Source organism: Thalassophryne amazonica, chromosome 2, assembly GCF_902500255.1.
Source record: "Thalassophryne amazonica chromosome 2, fThaAma1.1, whole genome shotgun sequence".
In the NCBI taxonomy this organism is placed as follows: domain Eukaryota; kingdom Metazoa; phylum Chordata; class Actinopteri; order Batrachoidiformes; family Batrachoididae; genus Thalassophryne; species Thalassophryne amazonica.
Window position 1 is genome coordinate 582,043 of NC_047104.1, and position 16,063 is coordinate 598,105.

Sequence of the window (16,063 nt, forward strand, 5' to 3'; positions counted from 1 at the left end):
TATTATCACAATCAACATTTAAAAAAAAAAAAAAATATCACTCAACACAACTTAAAATCTCCTGAGGTAGAGGGCTGACAAACCACAATACAAGGGTGCGTTGCTCCGTGTTGTGTGACACAGCGCAGCGCTGCTCTTACAGACAGAGAGTAGACTTTGATGAATCTGCGTGCGTAGCAATCAGTGTGTGCAGGAGAGAAAAAAGCTTGAGTATCGATCTTTTTACACAAGGATCGTTCAATATCAATACCAGTGTTGGTATCGATATTAGGATTGATCCGCCCATCTCTACTTGCTGTTTCTGTTCTTATTGATGACTCAGTCCCGGCCAATGTCCGAGGGGAAAGATTAAAATAAAAAAAAACTGGTTTTAACCATTTTTCGGAACGTATGGACTAATGTTGCTTAATCACTGGCATTCTCACGCACACTTCCAGCGGACACCTCACTGAAAATGATAGTTAATCGGCTATGTGCGTAAGTGTTAGTGAAAGCTAGGCTAAAGCTGCATTGGCTAACTGTTGTCGTACCAAATCTAACTGCTTAATGTATTCTAAAGTTGAAAATCATCAAGCGGACACCGTGTTTCAGTCTAAGAGGCTGCCCGCTTGATTGATGCGAATTTTTATCGTCAGATGTAAAAACCTTATTAGTTTTTTAATACCAGTTAGCCAATTAACCACTATTGCTTAGCGGCTAATGGCGACCCATTCTGAATCCACGTTTAGCTATTAGTTAGCAACTAATGGCGTCGCAATTACTTGTAAATCAACACCACCTCCTAACCGAATACTTTAACATTTCGCGACGAATGAACCTGCACTCCTCGTCTAATACCGCCGTACCAATTCCTCAAAACAAAATGTGTTAAGTATAACACATATAAATAGCATCTACAAATGAGTTAGAATGCAAATTTAACCTTCACTTTAGTTAAGCTCACACCAAATATTTTACTAACAGCTTGTAAAGCTTTATAATAGCTTTTTTAAATTTACTAATGCGTTGATGTTGTCCATTCGGCCGGTCCGGTATGTTCGGGGTCATATAAAAGTGAATGGATCAACTGTTTGAGATTGTGATTAAAATATATATTAAGCATATACAAATGAGTTATAAAACTGTCATGCCCAGTCCCGGCTCAGGGGCTAGATTTTCGTTCATTGCCTTGTTTCCTCTTTGAGTCTCTGGTTTTACATTTCATTAGTTTATACTTTACCATGTTAGTCTGTTTGATTCTGTTTATTGCTTTGTTTGCTATTTAGTCACTCGTTTCTTTCGTTACCTTATTTTGTTTGCAGTCATTCAGTTATTCATTGCTTTTCTTTATGTTACACTTTCATCACGGATTCTTTCTTTGGTTTTCTTTTATGCTGTAGTTGGTTATTGGTTGTTCCCTCCTGGTCCTATAAGTCTAGTTCTGGTTATCACATTTCTTGTATTATGCTTTAGTCACAGGTTTTGGTTATTATTCACCTTCAGTGTTTCTTGTCATATCATGTTCCATTTGTTATTTATTCCATTTTCTGTTTGTTATCTTTTATTTATTGCATCATTCTGTAGTCACTATGTTTATTTATTCTTGGTTTATCATCTATTTTGTGTTGTATTTTGTGGTTACCGGTTTTGTTTCATGTCAGTTATTTTCTGCTCAGTTTATAATCTGTATCTGCCCCTGTTCTAGTTTCTATTATAATCATAGATCTTCATGTTTCCTGCTATTTGGATTAGTCACATTATTTCCTAGTTTGGTTTCCCCTTTTGTTTTGCTCACACATTATTGCTTGTCTGGAACAAGTCACGTTATACACTGTTAGTTTTTTTCCACTTACTTTACTTGCTTTGCACCATTGGTGTTCAGCCACTTAGTTATCTTGCCCTAGTTCACTTTGCTTTTGCCTCACTGCTCTCTCTTGCACTTACTTTTGTCTTTCCCAGTCACATCCCCTTCCAACACCTTCTGCACACCTGCTTCTCATTTCTCCTCTAATTACACCACCAGTTATTTAAGCCCTCACAGTCTCACTACTCACTGCCAGATTGTTGATTTCATGTCACTCTCCAGCCATAGTTTCAAGTACTCCTTTGCCTTGTTTTTTGCCTGCCGGATTTTTGATCTTGCTTTGTCCTCGACCTTCAGTTTGCCTTTGTCTCTAATTGCCTCTTCGCTGTGTATTTTGACCTGTGCCTGTCTGTTGAACCACGCCTCAGCCTTTCACCTGTCTGTTACCGCTGCCTCACTGCTGGATCACCTGTGTACCGACTCCCTGCTTACTTTGATGATTAAACCTTGTACTTTCTCCATCCCTGGTGAGAACTTGCATTTGTGTCCACCTGTTACAATCTGGCCATACATGGACACAGCGAATTCTCTTCCTGCTGTCACAGCCGCAGATTGTGCCGCCATCATAGACATTTTTTCTGATATCAAATCCCTCCACAACAATTTTCACTCCTGTTTCACACCGAAGAGGAAGTCTGATTATCTGGATCAAGCCTGGAACCTTATTGAGGCAAATTCGTGGCTATACCAATTTTTTCCTGGACTGGAAGATTTGGATGATTGGTTTTCTGCGGTAAAACTCCCAGCCTGGATCGACCAACCCAACCAACACCTGCCATCCAGCCTCCTGCTGTCAGACAGCGACTCTGAGTGGGAAGATATTGATGAGGATGATGACGAGGACACGTCATCAGAAACTGAAGCACAGGCGCTCCAGTCCACTGCCAGAGTGTTTTTCAGTATTCAGGACCTATTTTTTGAATTTTTGGACTGTTCTGATGAGGGGCACAGACAGCAAATTTTTGAGGCTTTAGAGCGCATTCTGCAGGCTGAGCCAGAAATTGTGTCTGACTATCCAGAGTTATTAAACATTAAATCCCAGTTTTTGCAAGGTCAAATCCCTCCATATATTGAAGATCCAATGGATTTTCTGTTTGAATCTGATTTACGTGAGGCATGCTCAACGCCGCCTCCTTTCATCATCCTCTCAGATGCAGCTGTCTTACTTCCTGGTTTGTCAGCATCTGAGTCTCAGCTGTCACCTGTAGTAGCTCCACCTACGGCCGGCCAGCCACCTATTCCGGCATCACGATGCATATTTAAGTGAACGCCAGTCGGGTCGCATCTGTCGGAAGGACAGGCTCGTCAGCCGGACGCAACTCCGACCCCACCTACGCCTCGTTGCACCCCAGTTCCTACCCCGCGGATGATCTGCACACCTCAACCACAGCATCCGACACCGGCTTGCATTTCTGCTGCTCACGATGAAGCACCTGCAGAGATTATCACGCCACCACAGCATGCTGTAGCGGATCTCTCACCACCAGAGTCTTTCACCATACATCTCACTGCACATCCGCCACAAGTTGCAGAGCAACTGTTTTCATCAGCGCTTCCTGCTGACTCATCAACAGGACCCATATCGACCGAACCATCAGCCGGAACTCTAAAGATGTTCACCGCTCCTCGACTCACAGCTGGACTCATTCCCAGGAATCATCCTCGACTTCGCCTCCACCTCCTGAACCGGAGAAAATCTCCACATCCCAGCGCTTGACAACGCGCATGCCACCGGAAACCTCCAGTTCGCACTCGTTTTCCGAGTCACCGGCACCTGCTCAAACCACCCGAATGACAACACTGTTCCAGAAGGGGAACTCAGAAGTTAGTTAGTTAGTTATCTTGTCCTAGTTCACTTTGCTTTTTCCTCACTGCTCTCTCTTGCACTTACTTTTCTTTCCCAGTCACACCCCCTTCCAACACCTTCTGCACACCTGCTTCTCATTTCTTCTCTAATTACACCACCAGTTATTTAAGTCCTCACAGTCTCACTACTCACTGCCAGATTGTTGATTTCATGTCACTCTCCAGCCATAGTTTCAAGTACTCCTTTGCCTTGTTTTTTGCCTGCTGGATTTTTGACCTTGCTTTGTCCTCGACCTTGAGTTTGCCTTTGTCTCTGATGCCTCCTCGCTGTGTATTTTGACCTGTGCCTGTCTGTTGAACCACGCCTCAACCTTTCGCCTGTCTGTTACCGTTGCCTCACTGCTGGATCACCTGTGTACCGACTCCCTGCTTACTTTGATGATTAAACCTTGTACTTTATCTATCCCTGGTGAGAACTTGCATTTGTGTCCACCTGTTATGAGCCACGCCGCCACCATGCCTGACAAAAACAAATTCATACATAGATAAAGTCTTTAAAACTGCATACTTATAGTGATAGGGAAAGAGACTTGAGCTTTGTACATTATTAACAAATGATACATAAAGTATTGAGGAATAAGGAAAAGTAGTTAATGCAATCTACAAATGTTATAACTGATACATTGAACATCAACTAATGGTTTTTTAATGCTTAGTAAAGGCTTAATAATTTGTGAGGAAAAAATGTAAAGGCAATAAAAATATGATTTGTAAAGTATTTTATCACTAATGAATAGTGTCTGATTTTACATTTGTAAATGATGAACTATTAATGATCAACTTTTCTTAAATGGTTTATCGAAAATTAAATCATTTATCAAATTTTTTATACAGGCATTACATATTTTGTTAATAATTAGTAAGCCATCTATTTGTGTTCTTCTTACAGCTCACCTCGTCCATGTCCTTGTTGATTTCAGGCATTTTTACACACCATTTACAGGCCAGTGATGGTAGCGCTGTGTTAAAGTTTCTGGCTGGCAGTCGGAGCTTTTGTAAATTGCAGGTTCGAATCCCGGGGGTGGCATGTATTTGTCTTTTCACAGCAGCTGCGCGATGTGGTTACACATGCTTCAGCTACTCACACTGTGTTCCCGCTGTGACAGTTTCGTGCATGTTCACGCACGACACCGTTGCGTGCATGAAACCGTTGCAGTGGGTCATGCCAGTCGGCTCGATGTTTTCGAGGTTCAGTCATACAAGCTCTTCCGCCGTGATTTGCCCTGATTTATACTTATTCGTACTATGTGTGAAGGGGCCCTAAGGCATGATGGGAGGCAGCAGCAGAGTTACAACCACTGAGATTTTCTTTTCCGATATCAAACTCTACAAAGGTTTTTACAGTGGATGCAGTCCCGGCACTGCCGTCAATTAAGTTATCTGGAAAGTGGAGGACCACCTACAGTCCCAGATATTCCCAGGACAATGTGATTCAAAATTTATCTAATCTTCAATCTGTGTCTGAACTTAGAAAAACAAGATGCTGAAAACATTTACGTATTCAAGGGGTCAGTCATCAAATTTAATGACTTGTGTATTCAGGGGTTTTACTTTGCAAGATCCTCTACTGAACTAATCCTCATGAAAGGGCCAGAAAAGCAGTTGGTCTTTAACTGGTAACTGTTTGTTTTAGGGGGAGATCGGCAGGGAGATGTACATCATCAAGCAGGGTGAGGTTCAGGTGGTTGGCGGTCCTGACCTGCAGACCGTGTTCGTCACCATCAGAGCTGGCTCTGTGTTCGGAGAGATCAGGTAGTCGCTTCATGTTGTCTTGATAAACTACTTAAAAACTACAATGGACATACGGGTACAGTTTTCTCAGATTTCAGAGTCAAGAAGTGAACTGTTTGTTCTGAAATGAGACAGTTTAGCCCACGGAGCATTTTGACAGTTCAGCTCGCGACAAGCTAGCATAGTGGGCGTAGACAGTAGTAGTCATTTTCAGTGCTTATTTATGCTTCATGTATGAACATTACTTATTTACATACGAAGCCTAAAAGTATGTTTTTGTCTTTTTTACTAACTGTTTTGCTTTGAAAAATAAATCACAGTGACTCATGGGTTGTTTGGGCGGTGAGGGATACACCTGTTGTATCCTTCATTTTCAGGGAAAAGAAGGCTGCACACGTCGGAGCCTTTAAAGTGGGACGGCCTAGTCGCAATGCTTATGTCCAGCGTGGACACAGCAATATTAGCTCAGTGTCACAGAATCCACTTACTGTATATCTATAGTACATATTTCCATCTAAACATATCTAGTGTAGTCGGTTATAAGAGGAGACAAGGTGCCCTCACCCTGGTCATTATGAAGTGTTTTGAGAGGATGGTGTTAACACACATGAAAAACAGTGTCCCTGCAGACCTGGACAGCTATCAGTTTGCACACCGGGCGAACGGAACAGATGTCAGGATGTTCTTTACAGATTTTAGCAGGGCATTTAATACTGTAATCCCCCATAAAAACTCACCAACCTCAGACTCTCCACCTCACTCTGTTCATGGATTATGAATTTTCTGACCATCTACCTCAGAATGTCAGGATGGGGAACCTGATATCTGGCACCATAACCATGAACACAGGCACACCACAGGGGTGTGTGCTCAGTCCGGCACGCTTCACTCTCCACCCAGGACTGTGTCCCCACTCACTCTTCCAACACCCTGATAAAGTTTGCACTATGGTGGTCAGGGACAACAATGAGATCTGGTATAGGGAGGAGGTCAGACACCTAAAATAGTGATGTGCAGAAAATTACGTGGTCCTCAATACCACCAAAACCAAGGAGGTCATCATATACTTCAGGAGGACCAGGAGAGTTTCACAAGTGGAGAGGGTGGACTCAATCAGGTTCCTTGGCACGCACATTTTCAAGGATCTGACATGAACATTACATACCCACAACCTGGTGAGAAAAGCCCAGCAGAGCATGTTCTTCCTGAGTAAGTGGAAGCAGGCTGGTCTGGCTCCACAGCTACTCAGGAACTTCTACAGAAGCACCGTCAAGATCATCCTCTGCACAGTATAGTACAGCAGCTGCACGGCAGAGGACAGAAAACATCTGTCCCGGGTGGTGAAGACAGCACGAAGGATTGTGGGAGCCTATCTCCTGGACGTAGACTCTGTGTAAGTTGAGTGCTTGCAGAGGAAAGCATGGGCCATCTGCACGGACAACGGCCACCCAAGACATTCCCTGTTTGCTCTTCTGCCCTCAGGGAACAGGTACCGCACTATAAGGGCACAGACAAATAGGCTAAGGAACAGCTCCATCACCCCACCCCATCCCCCTCCCACAAACACAAACACAGACATTCATGCGCAATAAATAAAACAATCTGTTTACATCTCTAAAACTATCCTATTTCACTGAGCATTAAGCACCTTAAAAATTTACTAGCATGTTCTCTGTGGGGATCCACGGGCTTTAGATTGGGTCGTGTTTATAATCAATCAATCAATCAATCAATTTTTTTATATAGCGCCAAATCACAACAAACAGTTGCCCCAAGGCGCTTTATATTGTAAGGCAAGGCCATACAATAATTATGTAAAACCCCAACGGTCAAAACGACCCCCTGTGAGCAAGCACTTGGCTACAGTGGGAAGGAAAAACTCCCTTTTAACAGGAAGAAACCTCCAGCAGAACCAGGCTCAGGGAGGGGCAGTCTTCTGCTGGGACTGGTTGGGGCTGAGGGAGAGAACCAGGAAAAAGACATGCTGTGGAGGGGAGCAGAGATCGATCACTAATGATTAAATGCAGAGTGGTGCATACAGAGCAAAAAGAGAAAGAAACAGTGCATCATGGGAACCCCCCAGCAGTCTACGTCTATAGCAGCATAACTAAGGGATGGTTCAGGGTCACCTGATCCAGCCCTAACTATAAGCTTTAGCAAAAAGGAAAGTTTTAAGCCTAATCTTAAAAGTAGAGAGGGTGTCTGTCTCCCTGATCTGAATTGGGAGCTGGTTCCACAGGAGAGGAGCCTGAAAGCTGAAGGCTCTGCCTCCCATTCTACTCTTACAAACCCTAGGAACTACAAGTAAGCCTGCAGTCTGAGAGCGAAGCGCTCTATTGGGGTGATATGGTACTACGAGGTCCCTAAGATAAGATGGGACCTGATTATTAAAAACCTTATAAGTAAGAAGAAGAATTTTAAATTCTATTCTAGAATTAACAGGAAGCCAATGAAGAGAGGCCAATATGGGTGAGATATGCTCTCTCCTTCTAGTCCCCGTCAGTACTCTAGCTGCAGCATTTTGAATTAACTGAAGGCTTTTTAGGGAACTTTTAGGACAACCTGATAATAATGAATTACAACAGTCCAGCCTAGAGGAAATAAATGCATGAATTAGTTTTTCAGCATCACTCAGACAAGACCTTTCTGATTTTAGAGATATTGCGTAAATGCAAAAAAGCAATCCTACATATTTGTTTAATATGCGCTTTGAATGACATATCCTGATCAAAAATGACTCCAAGATTTCTCACAGTATTTCTAGAGGTCAGGGTAATGCCATCCAGAGTAAGGATCTGGTTAGACACCATGTTTCTAAGATTTGTGGGGCCAAGTACAATAACTTCAGTTTTATCTGAGTTTAAAAGCAGGAAATTAGAGGTCATCCATGTCTTTATGTCTGTAAGACAATCCTGCAGTTTAACTAATTGGTGTGTGTCCTCTGGCTTCATGGATAGATAAAGCTGGGTATCATCTGCGTAACAATGAAAATTTAAGCAATACCGTCTAATACTGCCTAAGGGAAGCATGTATAAAGTGAATAAAATTGGTCCTAGCACAGAACCTTGTGGAACTCCATAATTAACTTTAGTCTGTGAAGAAGATTCCCCATTTACATGAACAAATTGTAATCTATTAGACAAATATGATTCAAACCACCGCAGCGCAGTGCCTTTAATACCTATGGCATGCTCTAATCTCTGTAATAAAATTTTATGGTCAACAGTATCAAAAGCAGCACTGAGGTCTAACAGAACAAGCACAGAGATGAGTCCACTGTCCGAGGCCATAAGAAGATCATTTGTAACCTTCACTAATGCTGTTTCTGTACTATGATGAATTCTAAAACCTGACTGAAACTCTTCAAATAGACCATTCCTCTGCAGATGATCAGTTAGCTGTTTTACAACTACCCTTTCAAGAATTTTTGAGAGAAAAGGAAGGTTGGAGATTGGCCTATAATTAGCTAAGATAGCTGGGTCAAGTGATGGCTTTTTAAGTAATGGTTTAATTACTGCCACCTTAAAAGCCTGTGGTACATAGCCAACTAACAAAGATAGATTGATCATATTTAAGATCGAAGCATTAAATAATGGTAGGGCTTCCTTGAGCAGCCTGGTAGGAATGGGGTCTAATAAACATGTTGATGGTTTGGATGAAGTAACTAATGAAAATAACTCAGACAGAACAATCGGAGAGAAAGAGTCTAACCAAATACCGGCATCACTGAAAGCAGCCAAAGATAACGATACGTCTTTGGGATGGTTATGAGTAATTTTTTCTCTAATAGTTAAAATTTTGTTAGCAAAGAAAGTCATGAAGTCATTACTAGTTAAAGTTAATGGAATACTCAGCTCAATAGAGCTCTGACTCTTTGTCAGCCTGGTTACAGTGCTGAAAAGAAACCTGGGGTTGTTCTTATTTTCTTCAATTAGTGATGAGTAGAAAGATGTCCTAGCTTTACGGAGGGCTTTTTTATAGAGCAACAGACTCTTTTTCCAGGCTAAGTGAAGATCTTCTAAATTAGTGAGACGCCATTTCCTCTCCAACGTACGGGTTATCTGCTTTAAGCTGCGAGTTTGTGAGTTATACCACGGAGTCAGGCACTTCTGATTTAAAGCTCTCTTTTTCAGAGGAGCTACAGCATCCAAAGTTGTCTTCAATGAGGATGTAAAACTATTGACGAGATACTCTATCTCCCTTACAGAGTTTAGGTAGCTACTCTGCACTGTGTTGGTATATGGCATTAGAGAACATAAAGAAGGAATCATATCCTTAAACCTAGTTACAGCGCTTTCTGAAAGACTTCTAGTGTAATGAAACTTATTCCCCACTGCCGGGTAGTCCATCAGAGTAAATGTAAATGTTATTAAGAAATGATCAGACAGAAGGGAGTTTTCAGGGAATACTGTTAAGTCTTCTATTTCCATACCATAAGTCAGAACAAGATCTAAGATATGATTAAAGTGGTGGGTGGACTCATTTACTTTTTGAGCAAAGCCAATAGAGTCTAATAATAGATTAAATGCAGTGTTGAGGCTGTCATTCTCAGCATCTGTGTGGATGTTAAAATCGCCCACTATAATTATCTTATCTGAGCTAAGCACTAAGTCAGACAAAAGGTCTGAAAATTCACAGAGAAACTCACAGTAACGACCAGGTGGACGATAGATAATAACAAATAAAACTGGTTTTTGGGACTTCCAATTTGGATGGACAAGACTAAGAGACAAGCTTTCAAATGAATTAAAGCTCTGTCTGGGTTTTTGATTAATTAATAAGCTGGAATGGAAGATTGCTGCTAATCCTCCTCCTCGGCCCGTGCTACGAGCATTCTGACAATTATTGTGACTCGGGGGTGTTGACTCATTTAAACTAACATATTCATCCTGCTGTAACCAGGTTTCTGTAAGGCAGAATAAATCAATATGTTGATCAATTATTATATCATTTACTAACAGGGACTTAGAAGAGAGAGACCTAATGTTTAATAGACCACATTTAACTGTTTTAGTCTGTGGTGCAGTTGAAGGTGCTATATTATTTTTTCTTTTTGAATTTTTATGCTTAAATAGATTTTTGCTGGTTATTGGTGGTCTGGGAGCAGGCACCGTCTCTACGGGGATGGGGTAATGAGGGGATGGCAGGGGGAGAGAAGCTGCAGAGAGGTGTGTAAGACTACAACTCTGCTTCCTGGTCCCAACCCTGGATAGTCACGGTTTGGAGGATTTAAGAAAATTGGCCAGATTTCTAGAAATGAGAGCTGCTCCATCCAAAGTGGGATGGATGCCGTCTCTCCTAACAAGACCAGGTTTTCCCCAGAAGCTTTGCCAATTATCTATTATAAAATAGGTAGCTGACATTTTTCCAGGGTGGTAATAAATTAAGCAATGAGTTGGAATGATGTGTGAGTCCAGAATGCTTTTAGAACCTGAGACCTCAACAGTTTTTAGAAGAGGAACTCAACCCTTTTATTTCATGTTAATTATGTAATTTTTAATGTTAATTTACTGTCTTAATGCATTTATAAATTGTTTATGTTGTTGTTATCATATAGACACTATTATTATTATTATCATTATCATTTTTATTTTATTATTACTTCTATTTTGCCATTAGATTTTTAAATGGGCCACAATGGAAATAAGTGTTTTCACTTTCTTGTATCGTCCATGTATTTTTAATATATGCACTTATACTCACGCTTTCAATATAAAGATGATTTACTGCCCCCTGCTGGAAAGGCGTGTGAGTCCAAAATATAATTAGTCACGTCAGATAAAATTCATAGCTTCTCCAAAATGATTAGTCCTATCAGTGTTCGGTTTTTTGCGGCATTCATCCTTGGCCCAAAATACATAAACACACCAAATACCAAATGTCAGCTGTGCTCTGTTTGTCGCTGATCGAAGTACAAGCACGCACACGCACAGCTGTTTGTCTTTACCACATGTAGGGTGGAGATCAAACATAATACATATTTCACACATGGTGTCAGCAACATGAGACTGAACTGACTCATGGTATAACTTATCTAAAGTGACTAAACCTACTAAAACTACAAAATCACAATAAATCAATTACACTAACAACACTGTGAAATGAACCTGAACCACAACAAGATTTAAAACCCCAAACTCCCATGGTGCATTGCAGCCCAACATCCATTGTTTATTGGTTAGCTAAAATTGCTAATTTCTCCAAAAATATTTGTCCTATTAACTTTCCATTTTTGCAGTGTTCATCCTTGTACCAAAATACATAAACATACCAACCAACAAGTCAGCTCTCTCTCTCTCTCACACACACACACACACACACACACACACACACACACACACACACACACACACACACACACACACACACACACACACACACACACACACACACACACACACACACACACACACACACAGGCCACTTGGCTATTATAAAATGGATTAAGCACCTTTTTTTTTTTTTTGGTTTTCTAAGAAGGTCTTGCCATCCTGTGAAGGTGCTTGTTGTTTTTTAAAGTTGCTACTGTGTTTTCTGTGCATAGCTGTTTGGAAAGTGCCACCAGAATTTCATTGCAGAAATGCATTGACAATAAACATCTATTCTATTCTTCTTCCTGTTCTTTCAACTGCTCCCATTAGGGGGCGCCACAGGAGATCAATCGTCTCCATCTCACCCTGTCCTCTGTGTCTTCCTCTGTCTCTCTCCACCCACCTGCATGTCCTCTCTCAGCACATCCATAAACCTCCTCTTTGGCCTCCCTCTTCTCCTCCTGCCTGGTGGCTCCATCCTCAGCATCCTTCTCCCTATATACCCTGGGTCCCTTCTCTGCACATGTCCAAACCATCTCAGTCTCACCTCTCGGACTTTGTCTCCAAACCATCCCACCTGAGCTGTCCCTCTGATATGTTCATTCTAATCTTGTCCATTCTTGTCACTCCCAAAGAGAATCTCAACATCTTCAGCTCTGCCTCTTATCTTTTTGTTTGTGCTACTGTCTCTAAACCATACAACATAGCTGGTCTCACTACTGTCTTTTAAACTTTCCCCTTCACTCTTGCTGATATTCTTCGGTCACAAATCACTCCTGCCACCTTTCTCCACCCACTCCACCCTGCCTGCACTCTCTTCTTCACCTCTCTACCACACTCTCCATTACTTTGGACAGTTGACCCCAAATATTTAAACTCATCTACTTTCACCACTTTCATTCCCCTTCTCTCCAGAGCATATCTCCACCTCTCCAGACTAGACTCAACCTGCTCTCTACTCTCACTACAGATCACAGTGTCATCTGCAAACATCATAGTCCATATAGACTCCTGTCTGCTCTCATCTGTCAACCTGTCCATCACCACTGCAAACAAGAAAGGACTCAGAACTGATCCTTCATGTAATCCCACCTCCACCTTGATTGAGTCATTCCGACTGCGCATCCCACTGCTGTCACAGTGTCTTTGTACGTGTTCTGCACTACCCTAACATACTTCTCTGCCACTCCAGACTTCCTCATACAATACCACAGCTCTTCTCTTGGCACCCTGTCATAAGCTTTTTCTAAGTCCACAAACACACAATGTAACTCTTTCTGGCCTTCTCTCTACCTCTTCAACAGTATTCTCATAGCAAACATTGCACCTGTGAAGCTCTTTACTGGCATGAAACCATATTGCTGCTCACAGATCTTCACCTGTTTTCTAAGCCTAACTTCTACTACTCTTTCCCATAACTTCATGCTGTGGCTGACCAACTTTATGCCTCTGTAGTTACAGCAGCTCTGCACATCACCCTTGTTCTTGAAAATAGGAACCAGCACACTTCGTCTCCACTCCTCAGGCATCCTCTCACTTTCCAAAATTTTATTAAACAATCTTCCTCCTTTAGATTCCTTCATCTGATCCTTTGCTGATCTCTCACGCTCTTCACTTCTAAAGTCATCCTACAAACCACCATCCTATGCTGTCTAGCTACACTCTCTCCTGCCTCCACTTTACAGTGTCCAATTTCTTTTAGCTTGCATCTCCTACAAAGAATGTAGTCCACCTGTGTGCACCTTCCTTCACTCTTATGTCACCTTGTGGTCCTGTATTTTCTTAAAGTAGATGTTCACCACAGCCATTTCCATCCTTTTCACAAAATCAACTTCCATCTGTCCTTTCACATTCCTGTCCTTGATACCATATTTACCCATTACCCAATATGTCCATTGAAGTCCGCTCCTATCACCACCCTTTCACGCTTGGGTTCACTCTCCACCACCTCATCTAGCTCAATCCAGAAATCTTTTTTTTTCCTTCATCTCGCAACCTACCTGTGTGGCAAATGGACTGATGATATTCATCATCACCCCTTCAATTTCCAACTTCACACTCATCACCATGTCAGACACTCACTTAACCTCCAACACACTCTTAACTAGGGATGGGTATTGATAAGATTTTAGCGATATCGATACCATTATTGATTTGGCTTATCGATCTGATTCCTTATCTATTCCTTATGTTTGCTTGGGTCTCAGACGAGGGCGGTCGCATCTCCTCCACTCCCTTATCTCTAAGTCCCTACTTCACCAGACTGTGCATTCCTCAAATTATATTGGATTCTGGATCTATTGGACTACTATTGGATATTGGATTAACCATGGAATTGATCAGCTGGTCTCTGAACGCTATTGACACCATTTTTTCTACAAGAAGGTCAGGAGCGGGGGATCCTACCTGCCCAGATGGAACGTATCCTGCGGGGTATGTTCTCGACTCCTGGGGGTGGGGTCTTGGCATATTGTTGTTGCCTTTCATCCATTGAGGACGTTGAGGATTTATTCATTTTTGGTCTTATGGTAGCAGGGCTGGTACTTTCCGGCTTATGTACTGCCCTGATCTACCGGAAAATTGGCAAGACGATGGCATCAAGAACCACAGCCCCTCGCTTGTCCGTCATGATTAACGAGGTTGGCAAGGCAGTGCATTCTCAGACTGTGATGGCTCTTAAGAGCTTAACTTGAAGTTGAAGATTTCAGAGGCCAGTGAATATTCTTAATTCATAGTTGGGATTTCGTTGTTCAAGTGGAACTGTTAAAAGTGTTTTTAACTGCTCAACCACAACACTCCGGGCTTATCAAGCCTAAAGGACAAACTGCCAGACTGTTTTCTCCTCCAGAGGAATGTCCTTGGCCTTGGTGAGATTATTCAGCTCCTTTCTTATCTCAACCCACAAAGACAATAAACTGACAGACTTACACATGGACAGAGATGAAGCATGCTCCATTTTTCCCTATACCTTCGTTCCTGCCCCCCATCACACACCCCATCCCAGCCACTGCTCACGCCAACCCTTTCCCCTCTGGGGCCTGCGCGGTTTTTACCTGCGGCAGGACCCTGTTCCCCCCAAGCTAGCAGCGGCGTGACTCCAGTTGCAGCGGCCTTCACCCACTTTGCCTCAATTCGGATGACGGACTGATCAAGTTTAGTGCACATAAACAATGTCAAATGTATATGTGTTGTCCTTAATTTTGATGTGTGCCATTATTATGGTAAACAAGTAATAATTGTGAATTAATTGCTGTATTCTCAGGTAACTGGAGTGTAAACGTAATTGCCCTTTTTTGGGATCAATAAAGTTGTCTGAAGTTGTCCCTTAGTCCCTTATCGATATCTCTTGTGAATTTTCTGTGTACTAAAAGTAGGCGTTTACAGATTTTCTATGTCAACAACATTTTACTGAGTCTTAAAGTAAATAAATGTGAAATTGGTCACTGGATCCTTAAACTCTGGACATAATAAACTCTACATGGTGGATCCTTGATCTCTGGAAATAAATAGAAATAAAATCTTTAGTTTTTGTCAAAAGCATTTCCTTTCAGACATTATTGGCATGAATGTCTTTTCATACATCTGAGCTAAGCTCTTGCAGCTGGCTGTGCTACACGTCAGGATGTAATTCATAAAAAATGCAGGACGTCTCATTTTGGGAGGAAAAAACATTTTAGTCAATTATAGTTTATTGTCTGTATTACAGCGTTTGGAAAGAGGTGTCATTTTATTTAAATCGGTGATTCGCTTTGAAGTTATTAATTCCGACCGGACTCTGTCTCGGCAGAGAGTGGAGCAGCGTTTGTAGCTGTGCCAACGGAACGGAAGATGATTCTCCTTTCTTGATTGAACAAGACAAGAATCCCAGTTAATGACTTTAATCCACACAAAAGTGACTCACGATTAACATATTTTAATGGCTTTGAGAGGGGTTAAGAAGCGGACTTGCAGCTTCTGAAGAGCAGTGAATCAAAGAACCAACAAGCCAGCGGATCGAAGCACTGCTTCACTGGTTCACGTTTCAAAGTGAAGTCATGCTGCAGAAACAGTTGATTACAGACCCGCAGCAGGGTCTGTAATCAACACAGACAAATAGTCATTTTCCCGACAAACACCCTGAAAACAATGGCTGCTCTGAACAACCGATAAGGGAATCGTTAAGCAAAAAGACTATTGATATTGGTGGATCAAATCATTTCTTAATGATACCTGAAAAGAACCGGTTCTCCATACCCAGCCCTACTCTTAACATACTCTTAATGTAAAATGACCCCACACCATTTGTCTTCCTACCCTCACCATAATACAAAAA

The 16,063-nt window shown here is 41.9% G+C and overlaps 1 protein-coding gene across 1 annotated transcript in view; it reads left to right on the top strand.

Annotated features, from left to right (window-relative positions):
- Positions 1–16,063, top strand: part of LOC117501418 (cyclic nucleotide-gated cation channel beta-1-like) — a 185,988-nt gene that overhangs the window by 147,690 nt on the left and 22,235 nt on the right. Inside the window, exon 17 of the mRNA XM_034160302.1 lies at positions 5,343–5,461. Within this exon, the coding sequence (XP_034016193.1) occupies positions 5,343–5,461 (119 nt within the window). The remainder of the gene's footprint in view (positions 1–5,342; positions 5,462–16,063) is intronic.